Source organism: Rhinolophus sinicus, linkage group LG05, assembly GCF_036562045.2.
Source record: "Rhinolophus sinicus isolate RSC01 linkage group LG05, ASM3656204v1, whole genome shotgun sequence".
Lineage (NCBI taxonomy): Eukaryota > Metazoa > Chordata > Mammalia > Chiroptera > Rhinolophidae > Rhinolophus > Rhinolophus sinicus.
In genome coordinates, this window is record NC_133755.1 from 85,728,267 (window position 1) to 85,749,199 (window position 20,933).

At 38.7% G+C, this 20,933-nt stretch overlaps 1 protein-coding gene across 2 annotated transcripts in view; it reads left to right on the forward strand.

Moving 5' to 3' along the window:
* Positions 1-20,933, forward strand: part of KIF6 (kinesin family member 6) — a 408,069-nt gene that overhangs the window by 140,585 nt on the left and 246,551 nt on the right. For both annotated transcript variants that reach the window (XM_074332873.1, XM_074332874.1), the window contains 3 exons: positions 5,187-5,330; positions 6,270-6,356; positions 13,105-13,208. In XM_074332873.1, coding sequence (XP_074188974.1) covers positions 5,187-5,330; positions 6,270-6,356; positions 13,105-13,208 — 335 coding nt within the window. The remainder of the gene's footprint in view (positions 1-5,186; positions 5,331-6,269; positions 6,357-13,104; positions 13,209-20,933) is intronic.

The following is a 20,933-nucleotide window of genomic DNA, read 5'->3' on the forward strand; positions in this document are numbered from 1 at the left end:
CACCACTACAGAAATCAGAATCCACGTCCCTTCAGCCAGTTATGAGTGGGATTTGCAGAGTTTCAGGTTCCACTTGGCTTCCACCGAGTGTGTTGTGCTCAGAAGGAAAAAGTAATGGTGCCAGCGCCAGTAGCTGTAACCACTCCAAATCTTTTCCGTTTTCAGAGGGTAATTTTCCATGCACTTCTGAGCTCTTAAAAGAAAATGTCTTTCATTCATTCAATGGTACACCAAATTATTGATTTTAGACATGACTTCTTGGTCTTGGAGATATCATTAAGTATGATGTGAGGTTTCACTCTTTGTCACTTAAAGAATGCCTTCTGGAACATGTTATTGTATTTATTCATGAAATCCAAAATGGAAGGAAATATATTTTTTTAAAGCCCTGGTTGTGTGACCACTTCCTTACCTTGTGCCATTCAGATAATTTGGCTCCTACCCAATTTAGGGAGCCCCCAGCAGCCACAGAAAGAATAATCTACCTCTGCCTCTTCCCAGATACGGGCCGTTTCTGGGTCACTCTGAAAATCTGTATGTGCTCCAAGGGGTCTGAGCTTATTATGGTGTTCCTGAGCTCTTTAGCACTGAGAAGATACCTACCTGCTCAGGGTCCTCTTCTAAAGAAATGGCCTATGACTGGTCTCTACGGCTAAAACAAGTCTCCAAAGGGACCAGAAAGAACATAACCTGAAGACCCCTCCACACCACTCTGTGCTAGCAACCATCCCAGAAACGATTTCTGTTGATCTTTAAAACACCTCTGTGAGATAGGCAGCCATTCTCATCCCACTTTTACAAGTGAGGAAACTGAAGCTAATAAATTTAAGAGATTTGCCTAAGATCACACAAGAGGCAAAGCTGGATTCTAACTCTTAAGTCCTGGGTTCTTTCTTTTCTTATGAACTAGCTTCTTTTGCCCCATTTGTAAAGACTGTATTTTCTAACCTGTAATCCCATTTTGAATTTTAATTCTTTCCTTTAACAGTGTTAGAACCCTTTCTAGAAACTAGGACATGGGGATGGCCTCCACACCACTCATTCTAGGGAGTAGCGGCCAGGAGCCCATCCCAGCTCCAGGAATAGACCCTGAGTGGTCTAAGCCAGTTGGAACCTGTCTTTCTCCTGGCAACAGTGATTGGTTCACAGATGGGCTTGTGACCCAAGTTGGTCCCTAGAGAAATTCAGGACTTTAGTGATTAGAGAACAAAGGCCCTGTACCACCTCAGTTATGAATAAGGAAGTTTGTAACATCCGGGTATTTGGCAGCCATCCTATGGCCATGAGGAGAGGCAGACTTCTACCATCTAGAAGATAGAGCAGAGATATGAGCATAAACTAAGTGTTTGCTGGTAGCACTGACCTTTTGCGTCATTCTAACCAAAGCCTTTCCTATTATAGATACCTGAGCCAATAAATTTCCCATGTGATTAAAGCCAGATTGGGTTATATTTTGGTACTGCAATGAAAAGCAAGTTGACTAAAGCACCATTTAATTTACTATCAACAGGAAGTTGAATAAGCATGTTCTCCTTTATGTTATCTAAGTTGTAAACAAAACCGTTAAATAGAAGAGATATCAATATTGTTCCCCAGAACGGGGAAAACAATTAGTAACATTTGTTTTATGAAAGAACATCAAAGTATTTAGGACACTGTTAGATATTTAATTGATGATTCATAAACAATAATGCCACCCTATCTGCACATCTGTCAGACCAACTCTTGTTTGGTCTGGTATTTGGTATTTGGGCCTACCTTTCCTCTTTCAGATATTTCATTGTCTTCTTGGCCCTGAGGGTCTGGATCTCTGCCCAGCACCCCTTGCTACCACCTTGTCATGCAGACTTGGATCTGCCATATTCCCCAGTTCCTTTCCAATTACACTGAAATTTAGCTCTCTCAAATCTCATTCCATACTAATAACCCTCACGCTGCTTTCCCAGGTCAAACTAATTAATCTACTCATGTATCTGTTCAGATTCATTTAACAAAAATGTGTTGAGCACATGTGTATTAGTCAAATTTTCTAGTTGCAAACTGGAAAAATCTACTCTAGCTAATTTAAGCAGCATAGAGTTTATTAAACATAAAGGCTCTCAAGAAAAGTTAGAAAATTGGGCTTGGATACTACCCAGCTGGGAGCAGAGCAACCAGGAGACACATCTAACCACACGACAGAACTGCTCTGCAAAACACAGCTATTATCCTCACTTGGCACTTAGAACATTAAGTCCTAGATTCCAGAAACCCTTGCAGCTGCCTCAAAAGAACCAGATGCCTTTGTTACCATAGTCTCCTGTAAATCTGATCTTCCCCATGACCATCACCTCTCCTTACTCACCTCCAAACCCCATACAGGGGTGTACACTTGGTGGAAATAGGTCTTATGCAAAACGGGAGTTATAAGAGAGACTAGGAAATGTAGTTCTATAGAAAGTTAAACTAGAATGGGGGTTGTCATGAGAGCTCAGTGAGACAACTTAGTTTCTGCCACATGTACTGGGTGTTGGACGCTGTTCCAGGCTGTGAGGATAGAGATATGAACAAGAGAAAGGAAGTCCTGGCCTTGTGGATAGAAAGTCTACTGTGGAAGCAGATAACTAACATGTAAATAATTAACATTTCAGATAGTGATGGGTACCGTGAGAAAAATTAAAATGGAGTAACAGCCTGAAGATAGGTGTGTTACTTTTGATCGGGGGTTCCAGGAAAGCCCTTGTGAAGAAGTAAAATTTGAGCAAAGATTTAAATGATCAGAAGCAGGAAGCTGTATACAAATTTGGGGCAAGAGCATTCCAGGTCAAAGGAACAGTGCGTTCAAAGGATGTGATGTGGGGTAAGCTTGGCATGGTGGAGCAATGAATGGCAAGGCTGGTGAGCAATGAACACACGACAGGAGACGAGGTCAGACAGGTAGACAGGGACCAGATCACATGGGAGTTGGCCCATTACGCTATGTGTGTTGGGAAGGTTATGAGCAAGGCAGTGACTTGTTGTAACTTACATTTCATAAAGATTCCTTTGGCTGCTGTGTGGAGAGTAGACCACGTGATGGCAAAAGTACTAGCAAGGAGACTGATTCAAAGACTTGTGCAGTTGTCCAAGGAAGAGATGGTGGAGGCAAACTGGAGTGGTGGCAGAGAGGTGTGAAAAAGTGGTCCAATTCTGGGTATGTTTTGTAGTTAAACCTAATGAAATTGCTCTGGATTGGATGTTGGAAGAGAGGGAAAATCAAGAATGATGCCTAGGATTTTGGACTGCTGGTAAAAGGTGGTGCCATTGATAATAATGGGTAAAGCCTGGGAAAGAATCAGGTGAGGGGGCGGAGGGGAAAGTCAAAAATAGACATCCAAGTGGGGGTGTAGACTTGTCAGGGTTAGTAGCTCAGGTAAGAGATTGAGGCTGATGATATAAACTGGGGAGACATCAGGATATAGATGTATTTAAATCCAGGGGCATGCATGGGTCAAGGACTGAGGCCTGACGTGCTCTAATATTTATTATTGGGAAGAAGAGAAGGACGCTTTCATTAAGTAGTTTTTGGAGAAAGATGAAAGCCAGGAAAGTATGGTGTGCTGATTACCAAGTGAATAATGTTTCCTGTAGGGGGCAGTGGGTACCTGTGTGGAATGCTTCCTTAACTCGGAAGTCTAGTAGGATGGCAATCGATGCTTCTGGTTTGATGGGCGTTACTGAGGACCTTGCAAAGAGCCATCTTAGTTTAGTACTACAGTGGGCTTGCAGGGCGGAAATGATCCAGGTGAGAGAGAGAAATTGACTAGAAGTGAGAGGTGTTAATTGTAGGAGCAAAATAGGTGACAGGAGAAGGAGAGGATGAGGGCTGGCCTTCGACAGGAGCAGGACAGTAAGAGGAGGAAGGGTAGAATGTTCGTGGATTTAGTGACGGGGCATGAGATAGTTATGGTCAGGCTGCTTGTATCTAATAGAAGGGTATATGGCATTAGCTCAGAGTGAAGGTGGAGAGAAGAGCCTGTATAGAGATTTGGGGGGGGGGGGGGGAGAAAGGATAAGGTGTGAAGGCCTCATTTCTGAGAGTGGAAAAGTGATTTTGGGAGAAATACCACAGGATATCTGGTTTGCAGTAAAACCTGTGGTCATGAATTTAAAGTGAGACCAGTGGTATAGTTGTATATTTTTTGCACAAAACAGCCATAAAAAACAATGCACCCATCTTGTTTTGTAAACTAAAGGAGTAGAAGTTTTAATGATGGTAATTACATGCCTGGGAAGAGGGAAGACTAGACCAATGGCAGGTATTGGCCGTATTTTCAAGAGATAGGACCTTGTGATGCCCCGGAAGTCACATATGTGGGTGACTTATTCCTGATGCTTTGCAATGGGCATCCTAACTGGATTCATCTTCCCAGGAAAACCCTGAACCCCTGGTGACTTCCTTTGGGGACAACCCACATCTACCATCCATCCATCCATCCTACCTTCCTATTAAGTGCCTAAGACATTCATTAGGTGTAAGATGAGCAAGCCTTAGTTGAACCAACATAAACTTCCCCGTCACTTACAATGATAGCAAACACTAGGTCGCACTTATTATGGGCTAGGTTCTACTCAAAGTAATTTGTACATTTTAATTCTTTTAATTTTCCCAACTGCTTATGTGGTAGGTGCTAATTTTTCCCTATTCTACAGATGAGGAGACTGTGACAGAGATGTTGAGTGACATGCTCCTAGTAAGGCTAGAATTTGGACCTGGACAATCTTGCACCAGAATGTGGGGTCTCCACTACTAACCCCTACTGGCTCTTGTGGTTCTTATTTACTCTTCTGCCATTTTTTTTAACTTGAAGATGAGGCATACAGACAATTTTTGGTAGGATTTTTTAAATCTGACGTGATTTCCTCTTCAGTCTTTATATGAATTTCCCAATGGCCAAAAACAAAATACTATTCCAATTCTGTACAAATTATGTCACCTGTCCAGAAATTACGGAGTTCATCATGGTATGTTTTATGCTACATTTACTTCATTCTGTCTTCAGCATGTACTAAATATTGTTAAGATATTTATTTTGAGCCAAGGTTTTGAGTGTCACCCTGCGTTCAGCTATTGTTTCTTGTGGATTTTTATGGCAGTTGCAGCTCCATTGTGTGTCAGATGTTGCATTTTCTGCTCAGCTGATGCCATTATTTTTCTGCTTTTCCAGGTTATCATTGCCCTTTCAGAAAAACACCGTTCACACATTCCATATAGGAACTCCATGATGACCAGTGTCCTAAGAGACAGTTTGGGAGGGAACTGCATGACGACCATGATCGCAACGCTCTCTTTAGAGAAAAGGAATATCGATGTATGTTGTTGCTTCTTTCTGGAGCTCTCAGTCTGAGTTTGTGTTGCTAGTTGGTGGAATAGGGTCGAGTTTCTTGGGTGGGTTTTCATCTTTTCAGCTGGGTTCGGGTATGCCTTCATGGGTAAATACCCTGCAGAATTTACAGTTTTGGGTTATTTGCCAACATTATAATTACCCCGTCTGAGAACTGATTTCACATAGCACAGGATGGTTTGAAGAAGCCTCATACACATTTCGGCAGACCCACTGATGGGTCAGTTACCTTGGCCAGAGACTTGAGAAAGGACACCCATCAGCTTCTCCCTCTCTGCTGTGCTCCTGATCACTGAGATACCTTGGAGACATCGCCAAGATGTGTCCCCGGACATGTTGCTGGGTACAGTACCCATGATGCTTTGGCAGGGGGCTAGCTGCCAAATGACTTTCCTGGGTTGTGTTAGAGCCAGAAGATGTTTCATGCATATCAGTTTAATGTTTGGAATCTAGACTTTCTCCAAAAGAGGAAAACAGGATGTGGCAGGGGGCCTTACAAAACAAGGCCAAGCCCCAAGTGCACTGTAAGATGCCTTGAAAAGTCTCTTTTTGGTCTATTACAAATACTATGTATTTCGTAATCTTTCATGGGTTATGGCACCTGCTCTGATTATGATTTGTCTATGTGGTTTTGCTTGAACAGATCAATAGTTGAGAAACACATACTGTTTGCCACTGGGGACCTCAGGGTCTCCCACACGTTCGGCATTGGCCGTTTTATTAAGCCCACGCAAAATTTTAGTGAAAAATAATGTTCTAGAGCAAAGCTCCCTAATTTGGAGGCAAGTTTCCTCATTGTGTTTAGTACGCATCACTCTTTTAAATGGGCATCTGTTTTCTGAGAACAAAACTTTTTCTTTTCCTCTCAATGCCATAACATCTTAAGGAGTTATTTTGCTTTCTTAGGAGTCTATATCTACCTGCAGATTTGCACAACGAGTGGCACTCATAAAGAATGAAGCTGTTCTTAATGAAGAAATTGATCCCAGATTGGTAAGCCACTTTTAACTATGTTTAAAAAGAACACACAATGGCATTTATAGATGATGTAATACAGAATTGTACACCTGAAATCTATGTAATTTTACTAACAATTGTCACCCCAATAAATTTTTTAAAAAATCAAAGTTCTCAAATATAAGGAGAACTGACTCTGGGTGGTGAACACACAATGTGATATATAGATGATGTAATACAGAATTGTACACCTGAAATCTATGTAATTTTACTAACGTTGTCACCCCAATAAACTTTAATTTTAAAAAAAAGACCACACAATATGAAATTGTAAATGCAGTACAACTTCAACCAGGTTTTTAAAAAGGCATTAGCTAAGCACCTGAAGGAGATATGCCAGAGCATGAATAAACATTAATAATAATCTTATTATCTTATTATACTCTTATAAGATTATCTTAAGATAATCTTACTCTTATTCAACAAAATGCAGATTTATGATCTAATGTAATTTGGAACCATATTATCATCCATAAATAAAGTAGGTCTCAAACAAAACAAAACAAAAAAATCAAAGTACTGTATCAGAGATTAGCAACACTTGGGGGAGGGGGATACTTATTCCCGGTAACCAAGCTATGTTCTAAGTACTAGAAACATACTAACTCACTTAATTCTTGCAACAACCTTTTGAGTAGGTGCCATCTCTATCTCCATTTTACAGATGACAAAACTGAGGCACAGAAATGTTAAATTACTCAGAGTCTCGGTGCTAATAAGAAGCAGAGACAGTGTGACTCAGGGCCTGTGCTCTTACCTACAGTTCCCCATGATCCCCCTAGAACGATGTGCAGTGAATCCTGAGGACATGCAATGGAATCATATACAGTTAGGTTGATACGCAGGCCACAGCCTTTCAGAAAATAGGTTAAACTTTCTAGAGACAATAATAATAGACCATTTTTTATAAACGCTTATAGAGAAATAGAAATACCAATGGTTATTAAATACAACCACATTTTGCATAATTGTTCTGTTACTTATTCTAGCGATTTTTAAAAATTAATAATGGTTTGATCTGTGGAAAAATGACCAAGCTTCTAGTTTTATAACAATGAATTCTGCTTTTTCAAAGCAAAAATATTTGCAAGTTACATGATTCAACTACTCATTATAAATGCAGATATTTTCTCTTTTCGCTGTTTTGTTAGTCTTTTACAGATGACATGCAGCATGAAATCAACTCATGCCAGCTCTGAAAATGTTGTAATAAAATATTTCAATTTTGTAAAACTCCAATTATAAGGTGATATTAGTTTGCAAACCACTCAGCTTTCTTTTTTTTAATTTTCTAGAAAATAATCTGGTGTAAGCTTAGTAGTATGCATTATTTAAAAAAAAAAGATGTGAAATCTTACCAACAGTGTTTTATTTATAAATTTCTCAAATTCCAAAAGAAAAAAATCTCAAATTCACTGTTACCCATATTAACTACTTCCTCTTGATTGTTTGCCCTTCCTCCCCTGAAATCATTCCAGAAAGGGTGAGAAGAAGGAGAAAAAAAGAATAATGGGGCTATCTGTTTTATCCTGCTTGCCTCCGGGAGCTTGAGCTCCCCTGATGGAATTCTCTTCAGGAGAAACCAATGGGTGAGGCAGGATCTGTTTCCAGTAGGGGCGGGCCTGTAGTCAGACGCAGCATTACACAGAGCCCCCTCTGGAGAAAGGAGAGAGAATCCAAAGGCATGAGTCAAGTGGAACTGAACTCCAGAGGATGCATTCTTCTGCTGTCCCTACCCTGTCAGAAGCCCTCCCTGTAACCTTACTGCTCAGAATGAGAAAGACAATAATGGGGTTATTAGCCTGGAGACAAAACTTAGTTTATAATAGAATGCAATAAACATATTAGACGTAAGGGTTTTGTTTTTTTCTTTAAATTTGGCTAGAGAGACTTTTCTTTGATGGAACTTGAGGAATTTGAAGAAAGGCAAACATCGTATTTTCGATATAGGTCTGTGAGAGTTGAGGAAACGAGAAGTCAGGAGTCAAATCTAATTGCTGATAATTGAACAAATGTTGAGACCTTCCTGGTGCAGAACAATCTGGTAATTGACAAGAGTTGTTTACTGGTCTCATATAAGTGCTTCTAAAAACTGATGTTACTGTTCATTATTTTATGTACAGAGCTTTTCTGAAGCACAAGTGACGATTGAAAATGTGTCCCCATAACCACCCAAAATACAACTTGGATGGGATTTCCTGTATCTTACTCTCAAAATGTGATGGCAAATGTGGACCAGCCCTGTAAGATCAGGACCAGCGAGGATTTGACTTGCTTTCTTTGTAATTGTTAGTGCCTCAGAGAGACAAGGTGAGAGGAGAACTATGAACAGATCAGAGTCTTGGGTGACTGGTTATGGGCCAAAATCTTCTATGGATGAATCTCATTCCAAAATTTCTGTAGTAATTTGATGGGAAGTGTGACTAATAATTTAAAAATCATGAAAAGTTGGCTTAGTTTTGAGATTTTTGTTCAATAAGACAGAACATAATTGGTTAGATTTGACTTTGAAAGCTTCTACTAAGCAGAAAATATGGCATCAGTATTAATTTAGTAGAGGGAGGATACAGATGAATGACACATAGTTCCTGTCCAAGGATTTTCATTCTGCGTAGCTTGATGATTCTAAGAATGTTTTTGAAAGGAAGCAAACAACCAAAACCTACTCAATTCTGTGTATTTAAATGAAATTCTAGGAGCACTGACATGTTCAAAATACTGAGTATCATGTTCTTTGGAACTTCTGGCCCTGTTGATGTAGTACACATAACATGAAACCCACCTGTATAAAATGTAACAAGCATCTTTTGATATATCTGAGGCTAGAGGAAGTAAGGGAATTCTCTGGAGCCCAGAAACAAAGCTGAGGCTGCGGTTGTCGTGAGTGGAAGTGTGAAAGGGGTTTTCATAACGGCATAGAAGTCAAAGCCCTTGGAAGGTAGATGATGAACCTAAGACATCTCACCCTTCCCCGCCCCCTCAACGTAAAACCAGTGAAACGGTAAACCTGGGAGGAAAAAAGTCTGTTCACCGGCTTAGGGATACACTAGGGAATCTTGTCTGCCTTAGACTGGACTTTAGTAAAACAAAACATGGTTTCTCTGAAAATTTGAAATCCTAAGGCTCTGCCTCTCATGAATTTGAAGTTCACATTTACACAACAACCTTGGTCTGGTAACCCCCAAGTCAAGAAGTTAGAAAATGAACAATAAAGTAAATCCAAATATAAAGAAAGACAGAAACTTAAAAGTATAAAAATGAGTAAAAACAAAAGTCAAAGTGAAGACAGTGGAGAGAAACAACCAAAACTGAAGTTGGTTTTTAATAGATTAATAAAATGAACAAATCTCTGGAAATATTAATGAAGAAATGAATAAAGAAGGCACAGATTTATACAAGAATATTTGGAATGAAAGGAGGACTTAACTAGAGATACAGTAAAACTAAAGTACTTTGAATGACGATGATATAAATTTGAAAATTTTAAATGGACAATTTCCTAGAAAAACATAACACTGAAACTAAAGCAAGAAGAATTTTAAAACATGAATAGATCTATAATTAATAAATAAATTGACTCAATAATAACAGAGCTACCAAAAAGAGAGAAAAAGACAGGGGGAAGGAGGGACGGGCATAGGGAGGGAGGACCAGACTCATGATTTTTTGGATTTTTTTGTTTTCTTTATTTGTTTGTTTTAACTTTTGGGGGTAACAATGGTCAACAAAACTCCATAGGTTTCAAGTGTACATTTCTAAAATACATCATCTATATAGTGCATTATGTGTTCACCACCCAGAGTCAGTTCTCCTTTCATCACCATGTATTTGACCCCCTTTACTCTCTTCTAACACTCCCCCTCCCCCTTGCCCTCTGGTAACCACTAAACTGTTATCTGTGTCTATGAGTTTTCGTTTCTTTATTTGTTTATCTTGTTCCTTTGTTGCCTTCAGTTTTATATTCCACATATGAGTGACGTCATGTTTTTTTATGTCTATCAAATATTGAAGGAAGAATAAAAATTGGATTCAGCCTGCTCATTTTTATTTTAGGAATTTTGCATTATAATCATATGATCATTAATATGATATGTGATATCTTGACCTCATTGGGTTTATTTCAGGAATTTAAGGATAATCTACCATTAGAAAATACATGACAGTATACTAAAAGAAAAATAGCCATGGGAAAAATAAACAACAAAGTTAGGGTAATGACAAATTCATTTACGGAAGGCTACACAGGAGCAAGAGTTTCAAAAGAGCCTGTAATGTTTTACTTCTTAAGCTAAATAGTAGGTACATTGATTGTCACTTAGCTAAGCAGTGGGTACAAAGTGTTCTCATATCTTTTTGTATATCTGAGGTAGTTCATACTAAAAAAAAAAAATCACATGAATTAAGGTGATTCATCACAGTTACAGTTTAAAAGAGAAAAAATATATGATCATATCACTAGATTTAAAACAAAGTATTTGATGACATTAAACATTCATGCATAGTTTGAAAAGACTCATCAAACTTTGAATATAAGTGAACATCCTTAAGCGTATCAACCAAAAACTGCAGCAAACATTTTAAAGGTGAAATGTCAAAGAAAATAAGAGAAGAGTGTCTTAAACTTTGTACTTGGAAGTCCTAGCTAGGACAGAGACAGTATCAAAAAAAAAAAAAAATTAATGAGGATTCGAACAAAAAGAAAAACACCTATTACTACTTGCAGACAATTTGATTGCTTAAATAGAACATTCAAGAGTATTTAATAATAAACAGAACCAAAATAATGTTCACAAAATTATATGATACATAATCCATGCATAAAATGAATTGCCTTCCTATACATCAAAAGCCAATAATTAAAAAATGCAATTTTACAAAAATTCTATTTATAATAGCAACAAAAACTTTAAAATTCTAGGAAAACTGAATTAAAAACATGTAAGATATTTATAGAGAAATTATAAATTTTTATTGAAACGAATCAGTGGAAAACCATACCATGTTTATGGATGTGATGATTCAACATCATTAATTTGGTAAGGCTTGCCAAATTTCATCAAATTTGAGGAGGGCCTTTGGTAGAATTTTACTAGCTGGGTCTAAAATTTATATGAAAGAGCAAATGACCCAGAATTGCCAAGTCTATTTTAGAAGAGAACAAGATGGAAGGGTCTTATTCTGTCTAGATGCCAAAATTTCTTAAGGTATACTAATTAAAACAGTGTGCCATATATATACTCAAGCAAATAAATGTTTTTAACCCATACCCTTTTTTAGAAAAAGACACATTTATATGTGGAAACATGTTATATAACAGAATTGTAATAGCAAACCTTGAATGGTTAGCCACATAAAAAAATAAATTAAAATTAGATCCATATCTCATACTTTATACAAAATAAAATCAACTTAAATATGAAAAGCAAAATTTTAAAACTCTTATAAGAACATATAGGAACATATTCCTATGGTTTTAGGTAAACTAGATTTTCTTTAAGAGGACACAAAAATGCAATTTATAAGGGAAGAAGTTAATAACAAAATTATATTGAAATGTAAAAACTTTCATTTAGCAAAAAGAACACCATAAAGTGAAAAATATGACACAGATTGGGAGAAAATGTGTGCATTGCAAAAACTAATAAAGGGTTCACATCCAGACTCTATTAAAAAGCCTGCAAATGAATAAGGAAAAGTAAAAACCACTGTATGGGCCAGAATATGAATAAATAATTCACAGAAGAGGAAACCCAAAGAGCTAACATACATCTACAAAGATGACCAACCTCTCTGCATAATAATCATGAAAATACAGATTAGAACTCAGCGAGGTACCATTTCACACCTATGAGATTGACAACACTAAAGTGTCTGTCAATACTACACACATAGTGACAAAAATGTGAGGAAACAGGAACTTGTATGTACAGCTGATGAGAATGTAAATTTATACAACTACTCTGAAGAGCAATTTAGTAATATATAATAAAGGGAAGGTGCAATACTCTACAACCACACGATTCTAAGTGCCTCCTATAGAGAAATTCTCACATGTGTGCCTAGAGATTTATAATGTTCACAGCAACACTGTAAACAGCAGAAGTGAAAATCCTAAATGTCTATCAATCACTGCTCGGCCTTTTGGCTACTATCAAGTGTGTCTAAATGTCTGTCAGTAGGAGACATCAATAAATAAATTGTGATATATTCCTTTACTGAAACTCTACATATCCATGAAAACTGATGAACTAGAGCCACATGAAGCAATATGAATGATCTCAAAAGCATAATGTGAGGGGAGAAACTGTTGCAATTACATGTAGTATAGTAGCATTCACATAAAGCTTCAGGCATGCAAGACAATACCATGCATCGTCTACTGTCATATCTGTACATGTGAAGTAAATGTATGAAAACATACTGGGAAATACCACCCCCTAAACGCCGTTTAGGAAGGACAGAAGAGGAAAAGCAATAAGGAGCTCCAGTTATATCAGTAGTGTTTTATTTGTTAAAAAAAAAAAAAAATTCTGAAACTATTTTAACAAAATGTTAAGATTTGACAAAGCTGGGTGGTGGTAGGTACAGGAGTGCATTTGATATCAGTGTCTACACATTTTTGTATCCTTAGAACAGCTCATACTCTTAAAAGATGTATGTTGTCTGTCACCAAGTTGCTCGTCAGGAGGAGTTGACGTTTACTCTCCCGGCTTGCCATTTGTAGATGATTATCCGCCTACAAAAGGAAATCCAGGAGCTGAAGGATGAACTGGCCATTGTCACCGGGGAGCAGAGGCCCGAAGCACTCACAGAAGCTGAGCTCCTTCAGTAAGTCCGCAGGCTCCTTTTCTTTTTCTTTAACAGTCAGAGTTTGTGTTCCCTTCTTTGTTGGCCTTCATGTTATGAATTCACCTCAAAGCACAGAGGTCTCCTGGGACAGTTCTGAAATTGCATGTAGGCGCCAGTTGAGAGTGGCGGCTTTCCATGAAAAGCTGGATAAGGCTGGCAGTGTTTTTGTCGCCTCAGCTTTGAGGAAGTAAAGAACAGAGAGCATAGAGACGATGGGAATGTCCTTCCCATGCCAGCTGAAGAAAAGGGATTATATAATAGTCATGCTATTTTGAAACATATACACCACTCTTTAAGCCGTGGACCTCAGATCTGAAAGGAATTCAAGAAACGTCCTTTGTATTAAATAGCATCTTGTTGCAAGCACCAATTTATCCCATGCCAAAGTAAGCTCTTTCCTTTAATAAATAGATGGCCGTATATTATAGTTCAAACGCTCAAAATGGGGATGAAAGCAGGTATTCAGGGCCTTATACAAGCGCGGCATGTTCAGAGCCTTTAGATGTGTGGCCGTGTAGCATGCCAGTGGCACAGTGTGGCTCTCTAATCGTGAGCCACAGCGGTGGGCTCGCTTATTGTTTCTCTGCTGCTTATTAAGCATTTGTGGAGTCATAATGACAGACTCAGCTTAGAAGGCAGTGGCATTGTCTATTTCCAAATCAGACATAGAGCCACACAAGCGTTTTCTAAAGATATACTGATTGCCATTTCGCCTAACCCTCTCTCAACAGAGAACACAGGAAATAATAGAGATAGTAAAAGTCTTTTCTTTAAACTATCTCGCGGCTGCCCCTGGAGGTAGGTCTCTCAAGCTTGAGAATTTTAAGCAAGGTTTCTGTTAGATGCTAAGCTTTTCCTCCTCCAGATAGCATTTCCTAATTCTAGAACACCATGTTTGATAATAGGACAGGCCCTTAAGGCTTTCCTTACAAAACTGCTTTCTGGCAGATAAGCAGCTAACCTGAAATATATTGCCCAAACGCCCATTTTAAAGAATTTCATGTCACTCTTTGAAACAACTTGGGATATCTTAGATACTGAGAAACCCAAGTTGAGAATTCCTTTGCTACAGTCTTCCCTTCCCCTCAAAGAAAGGAATTGCCAAATATTATCTTTGAAGATACATCTTCAGAATTTTGATTTTCATGCAAGGGTCCAGCCAGGAAGATGAAATCATTCTAGGCCTTTCAACAAAAGGAATTCAGTGTAGGAAATGTGCAGGAGATGGTACTGTGGAAGTGGGCAGCACCCCAGAAATCAGGAACAGCAGAAGCTCCTACACCCCTAGGGCCAAATGGCCAAGGGCGGAAGGTTGTGTTACCAAAGCCTAAGACTGGGGCTGCCCAGCAGGAGCTAGACCACGAGGAGTGCCGCCCGATATAAGCCAGGGCCACTGAAGGGCCGCAGGGTCTGTGAGAGACGAGATGCCAGCGAGGAGCCCTAGCTTCTCCCTCATCTCCCCTCCAGCCGTACCCCAGTGCCTCCCACTGGCTGAACTTACCCAGAAGCCAGTTGTTAAAGGAGAGCGTGGTTTCCCGGCATGCAGAGTCAAACAAGGAAGGGTGGAAATTGGATCCAAGAGTGAAAAGGGAAATGACCAGCATATCACATAGTACAAGTGTTTTCTCTGATTCCTGTGTATCCTGCATGTGGCCCGGAGGGCACAGTTTGAGGGTAAAATTCTGAACATGGTGGTTTCAAGATATCTGATTGAGTAAGTATTTGCTGCAGGTTCCCTCCACTGCACCGAATCTGGGGAATTATAGAACCTCATATAAGGAAACATCCGAATCTCTAGCCACACTGAAGAACAAGAAGTAAACTTCTCAAGGAACTAGAGGCTTCAGGGAATTCTTGGGAGACTGAAAGGTGGGGTTGAGATGGGCAAGAGGAAAGGATAGACCTTGATACAGATGCAGCAGCATGAAGTCTCCATGTCTAGAGCTGGTGGCGCTTGGAGCATGAGAGGGCAGGGACAGCCATGCGGGTTTGGTAGAGCTGCTGTGCTGGGAGCAGTTTGTCCTATGAACTCTGAGCACTCCTTCTTCCTTTCACCAATGTGTAGGTCTCCGTTTAGGATGGAGAAATGGGGAAGGGCCTCAGGTAACTTAGAAGTCCAGGACAAAGGGACCAGATGCTCTCTGAACACCAGCTGCTGTCCTTAGCTCTGCCCATCCCCTGTTCTCACTGAAAAGAGTAAGGAGCACAGGCAGCCACAGCTGCTTCAGCCTCATCTAAGACTGGCTGCCCACGCTGAGAGCTGAGAGTCTAGAAAAGACGAGCTCACAGTCAGGAATTACTAGAAATATGAGGACTGCCAACGTCAAGAAAGAGAACAGGAAGCAAATGTGCCTTGGAGGGCTTCAGAACTGCACTTCACCAAGAGAGATTATTATCTTTAGAAATATGAAAGATGGTATGACATCCATGAAACAACAACAGGTTCTTGATTTTTATAAAACAGAATCAAGAGATCATGAAAATGTGAAAAATGCAATTCTTGCAATTAAGAACTTAATAGATGGCTCAAGAGCAGAATGAAAAACATGAAGGGGCAAATTAGTGAGGTAGGGAGACCAGGGCTAAGGAATCCTTCCAGAATATAAGATAAAGGGATACAGAGATAGAAAGTTTAAAAGAAAGGAATCATAGAGAATAGCTCTAGATTTACCAATATCTAACAAATGGGAGTTTATGGAGGAGAAATAGAGATAATGCAGGGGAGCCAATAGTTGAAATTATATCTAAGAAATTCTTAGAACTAAATAATAAAAGACACAGGACTTCAGAATGAAAGGGTTAGCATGTGCTAAACAATATAATAATATTATAGAAAACTTTCAGAACCTCAAAATATAGAAAAGAATCCCAAAAGTTACCAAAGAAGAAAAAATGTTATTAACAACCAAGAATCTGATGAACAGCAGACTTCTCATCAACAACTCTGGAAACAAGAATTTCTGGTACCGAAAAACAAAATAAAATACAAAAGAACTTTGAATGGAGATTTCTGTGTCTAGCCAAATTAATATTCAAATGTGACGGCGACATAAAAGGCATTTTTCAGACATACAAACTTTCAGACAGAAAGGTTAAACCACCCTCAATCCTCTCCGAAAAGAGACTACCCATAGACTATACTTTCACAAAAAGAAAAATGGTATAAAGTATAACAATGAGCAAATTTTTATATCATCTTTATTATACTTAATATTATATTTACATTATATATTTTAGTAACTTGTCTTTTATTATATAAATGGATATTTCTGTTTAAAAGTTACTGACAGCAATCAAATGTGCCAGTCACAGGAGTCTGGGGGTGTAGAATTCAGAGAAATAAAATTGTGACCACAAATTTAAAATACTGAAGGACTCTTAGATGATGGTTTGGTTTCCTTTGATCCATAGATAACAAATACACAAATGTCAATTGGAACAGATTCTGCATAGACAGTATATGTATGGTTGCCATGTATGGGCAATTGGTTCATTCATCCATTCTTTCATTGATTCAACAAGTATTGTTCATCTGGTATTCCAAAAAGCTGCCCTAAGCCCTGAGGGAAACCCAAAGATGAACAAAACCTGGATCCAGCTCTCGAGGAGTTAGTTCACAGTTTAATGGCAGTGGCAGACATAAGCACAAGTAATTATGATACAGTGTATAAGTATTTTGAAAGATATAAATAAAACATGAAATTGCAGAGATAGTAATGATTAATTTCGAGCTCAGGAAGCATGTAAAATTAGTTTGAGTGCTAATAAGTAAACTTCAGCAGTTCCTGATGTAATGATTTCTCTGCTGTCAAGATAAGTATACTATGTCACATTACATCTTACTAATGATTTCTGTTCAGCTGTTGGGGAGAATAAGTGTTACAAGCTACATCCACCCTCCAAAGCAAAACATAGGGTTACACAAGAATCCAGCAACTTTGGTGCTTGTTCATACTGACAGTGTAGGTCATCCAGATAATGTGGTTTTTTGTTATTGTTTTTGTTATATTGTTGTAGTCATGTTTTGCCACAATCAATTAGATTGAATATTGGTACAACTCAAAATTCATCAGACTTGAGAGTCCTTTATCATCTTAAAGTAAAAGAGATAAATTAAAGTTTTCCCCTAGTGTGGCACTGCTATTTCATATCATTGGACTGTGCTTCTTTGTCTTCTCGGGTCCCAGCACATTTTCTCAGGAATGTGAATCAGCTTCAGTCCTCTCACTGTGCCCAGACTCCCCGGGTGGCAAAGGTGGGAGGGGGTCGTGGTGTTGGAGAGAGGAAGAGCCCCACAGTTTGGCAGGACAAAGGGCAGAAATGTTCAAGATCTGGTCTACTTCTCTGCCCTACTGATTCCTGGGTTTATGCTGACTGGCATGGCATAAGGACATTAATGTCAGGGATTCTGTAAAGGGTGTCAGAAAGCAGGTAATTTATAGGTAATATATTCTATGTACTATGCATTGGGCAGTTTGGAGATATCTGTTAATATTCAACCCTATCAAATTTTTTGAACTATTTCCCAACATTTCAGTTCTTAATGTAAATATTTGTTGCACTGGCTTGGATGCCTCAATTGAAGGGGATTTCAGATGTCAGCCTCCAGTTATTGTGATATTTTTAGTTTACGTCTTTTTTTTCCTGGGCCTGTGTAAATTTGAAGAGAGACAGCTGGATGAAGACTGTATAGCCAAGTTAATGTTTATATAGAACTTCTTGGGTGAAGATTGGATTCTGATTGATTCTCTAAACACATACTTCTTTCTTCCTCTGGTTAAGGAAAAAAAAAACAAGCCGTAGAGCTCTGGCTAGGATGGGAATATTATACCCTGGCCTAAGTCTAAATGAGTAGAATATTTGCAGCATAGCAAGTTTACTTCTGAGATGGAATTGAATTGGATTTCATGGGCTCAAGTTCACCCAAAGTAAACTTCCAAACATCTGGATGCTTTTCTTTTATTTCCTCCTCCCCCGTCAGCTTTATTGAGATATGATTGACATGTAGCATTGTGTAAGTTTAAGGTGTACAATGTGATGATTTAATATACATATATGTTGTGAAATATTACCATAATAAAGTTATTTAACACATCCATCACCTAGAATAGATGTGTGTGTTGAGAAAATTTAAAATCTACTCTGTTAGCAAATCCAAGTTTGTAGTAAATAAAATACTATTGACCATAGTCACCATGCTGTACATCAGATCCTCAGAACTTATTCATCTTATAATTGGAAGTTGGTAGCCTTTGACCAATGTCTCCCCATTTCCCTCACCCACTCCCAGTCCCTGGCAACTACCAATCTAATCTCTGTTTCTCCGAGTTGAACTTTTTAATTTTGTGTATATGAGTGAGTTCATATGGTATTTGTCTTTCTCTGACTTATTTCTCTTAGCTAAATTTTGCAAATCAATAAATGCTTAATCTGAATTTTTTGAGCACCTTCTAGATGCTAATTTTAATAGGTGCTTTAAGGAATTCAGTAATACAGGATACAGAAAACAATTCCAAAGAGTAACAGTTTTATTGGGGAAGTAATACATGTATACACAGATATACATTTATGTACACATATGAGGTCTGACAATTACGTTTGCAAACTTGCCACCCTGTGCTTACATTGGCAGCACTGTACAAACAGCTCGGTCAGGTTTCATAACCTTGGTATATCAGTGTCTCACAGCTGTGTTCGTGTCGACGTGTAGCGGTGTCTTGCTGTGTGGTGTTCATTATTGTCGTTGTGTGTTTTTGTGTGCCGTCGCAAGAATGTCTGAGCTTGAATTAGAGCAACGAACAAACATTCAATTTCTTGTTAAATTTGGCAAGAGTGGAATTGAAATCAGGGACATGTTAGTCCAAGTTTATGGGGCTAATGCCATGAAGAAAACCGCAGTGTACAAAAGGATTAAACGTTTTTTTCTGAGGGGAGAGAACACCTCACTGCTGAAGAGAGGTCAGGGCAGCCAGTAACGAGCAGAACTGAGAAAAACATTGCAAAAATTCATCGAATTGTGCGTCAACATCATCAGGTGACTGTAAGAAGCATAGCAGACCAGGTAAACATTGATAGAGAAACAGTTAGGAAAATCTCAGCTGAAAATCTTGGCATGAGAAAGACATATGCAAAAATGGTCCCAAAGGAGCTCACCAATGATCAAAAGCAAAGGAGAGTTAAAGTTTGCCAAGACCTTTGGGAGAGGCAAGGCAATATTCTGGGCAGTGTTATCAGTGGTGATAAAACATGGGTGTACCAATACAACCCTGAAACAAATCGTCAAATGCACAATGGAAGTCAGCCAATTCTCCACGAACAAAAAAGTTCCATCAGTCCAAATCAAGAGTCAAAATGATGTTGCTAATCTTTTTTGATATGAGGGATTATTCATTATGAATTTGTACCAATAGACAAACAGTTAACCAAGTTTACTATTTGGAAGTGCTGAAAAGGCTGCGTGAAAAAGTTAGACAAAAATGACCTGCTCTTGCATCACAACAATGCACCAGCTCACATGGCACTGTCTGTGGTGGAGTTTGTAGCCAGTGAACAAATAACTGTATTGGAACACCCTCCCTACTCACCTGATCTGGCCCCCAATGACTTCTTTCTTTTCCTGAAGATAAAGGAAATCTTAAAAGGAAGGCATTTTGATGACATTCAGGGCATCAAGGGTAATATGACGATAGCTCTGTTGGCCATTCTAGAAAAAGAGTTCCAAAATTGCTTTGAAGGGTGGACTAGGTGCTGGCATCAGTGCATAGCTTCCCAAGGGGAATACTTCGAAGGTGACCGTGGTGATATTCAGCAATGAGGTATGTAGCACTTTTTCTAGGATGAGTTCATGAACGTAATTGTCAGACCTTGTATATGTATATATAAAACAGAATAAGAGAGTGTATCAGTGGAAAGAATAAATGGACACTGAGAATTGTAAAATGTTACTTACAGTTCTAATTCTAGTCATATTCATTTTTTAATGGCTCTCTAGACTTAAGTTTCCTTATGTGTAAAGTGAGAGACTTGGACTAAATGCTCTCTATGCACTGTTTTAGCTCCATGTTTTTAAACCTAATACCAGTTTATTACACACAGTTTAACACATTATGTACTCATTATCTAGGATAGTGAAAAGCTAATTCATTGTGTGGGAATTCAGAAACGGGGGAAGTCACTGTAGATATCACCCAGAAAGAAGTCACTGCAGATATCACCCACTGAGCAAGCTAACTAAGTCTTAAAGGATGTCACGAGGAAGGAAGTGCCATTCTAAGACAAAGGGAACCACATAACCAATGGTATTGAGAGGGAACGAGCGCCATAAGAGGAGGAGGGGGGAAATAGCAAGAGACCAGTTGGAGGGCTTGCATAGAGGAACTAACTCGCAAGGATCTGGATTGAAACTGGCCTGGCAGGAAGCTGGGTTTCTCATGGAAAAATTGAAGAATAGGATTAGGCAGATAAATGGTGATTTCATGATAGGTTATAAATACCATATGTAGAGGAGCTACTATTTTATTTAATGGTGACTAGGAAACATTGCGATGTGAAAGCATTGCAATTCATTCATTCTGTAATGTTTATTGTAATCCTTTTTTATGTTAGGCACTGCTGTAGGTGCTAGAATATAGCAATGAACAAAAACAAAGTCCTTGCCCCTCATGAAGCTTTATTCTGCTGGGGAGAGAGAGAATACACTGCAGA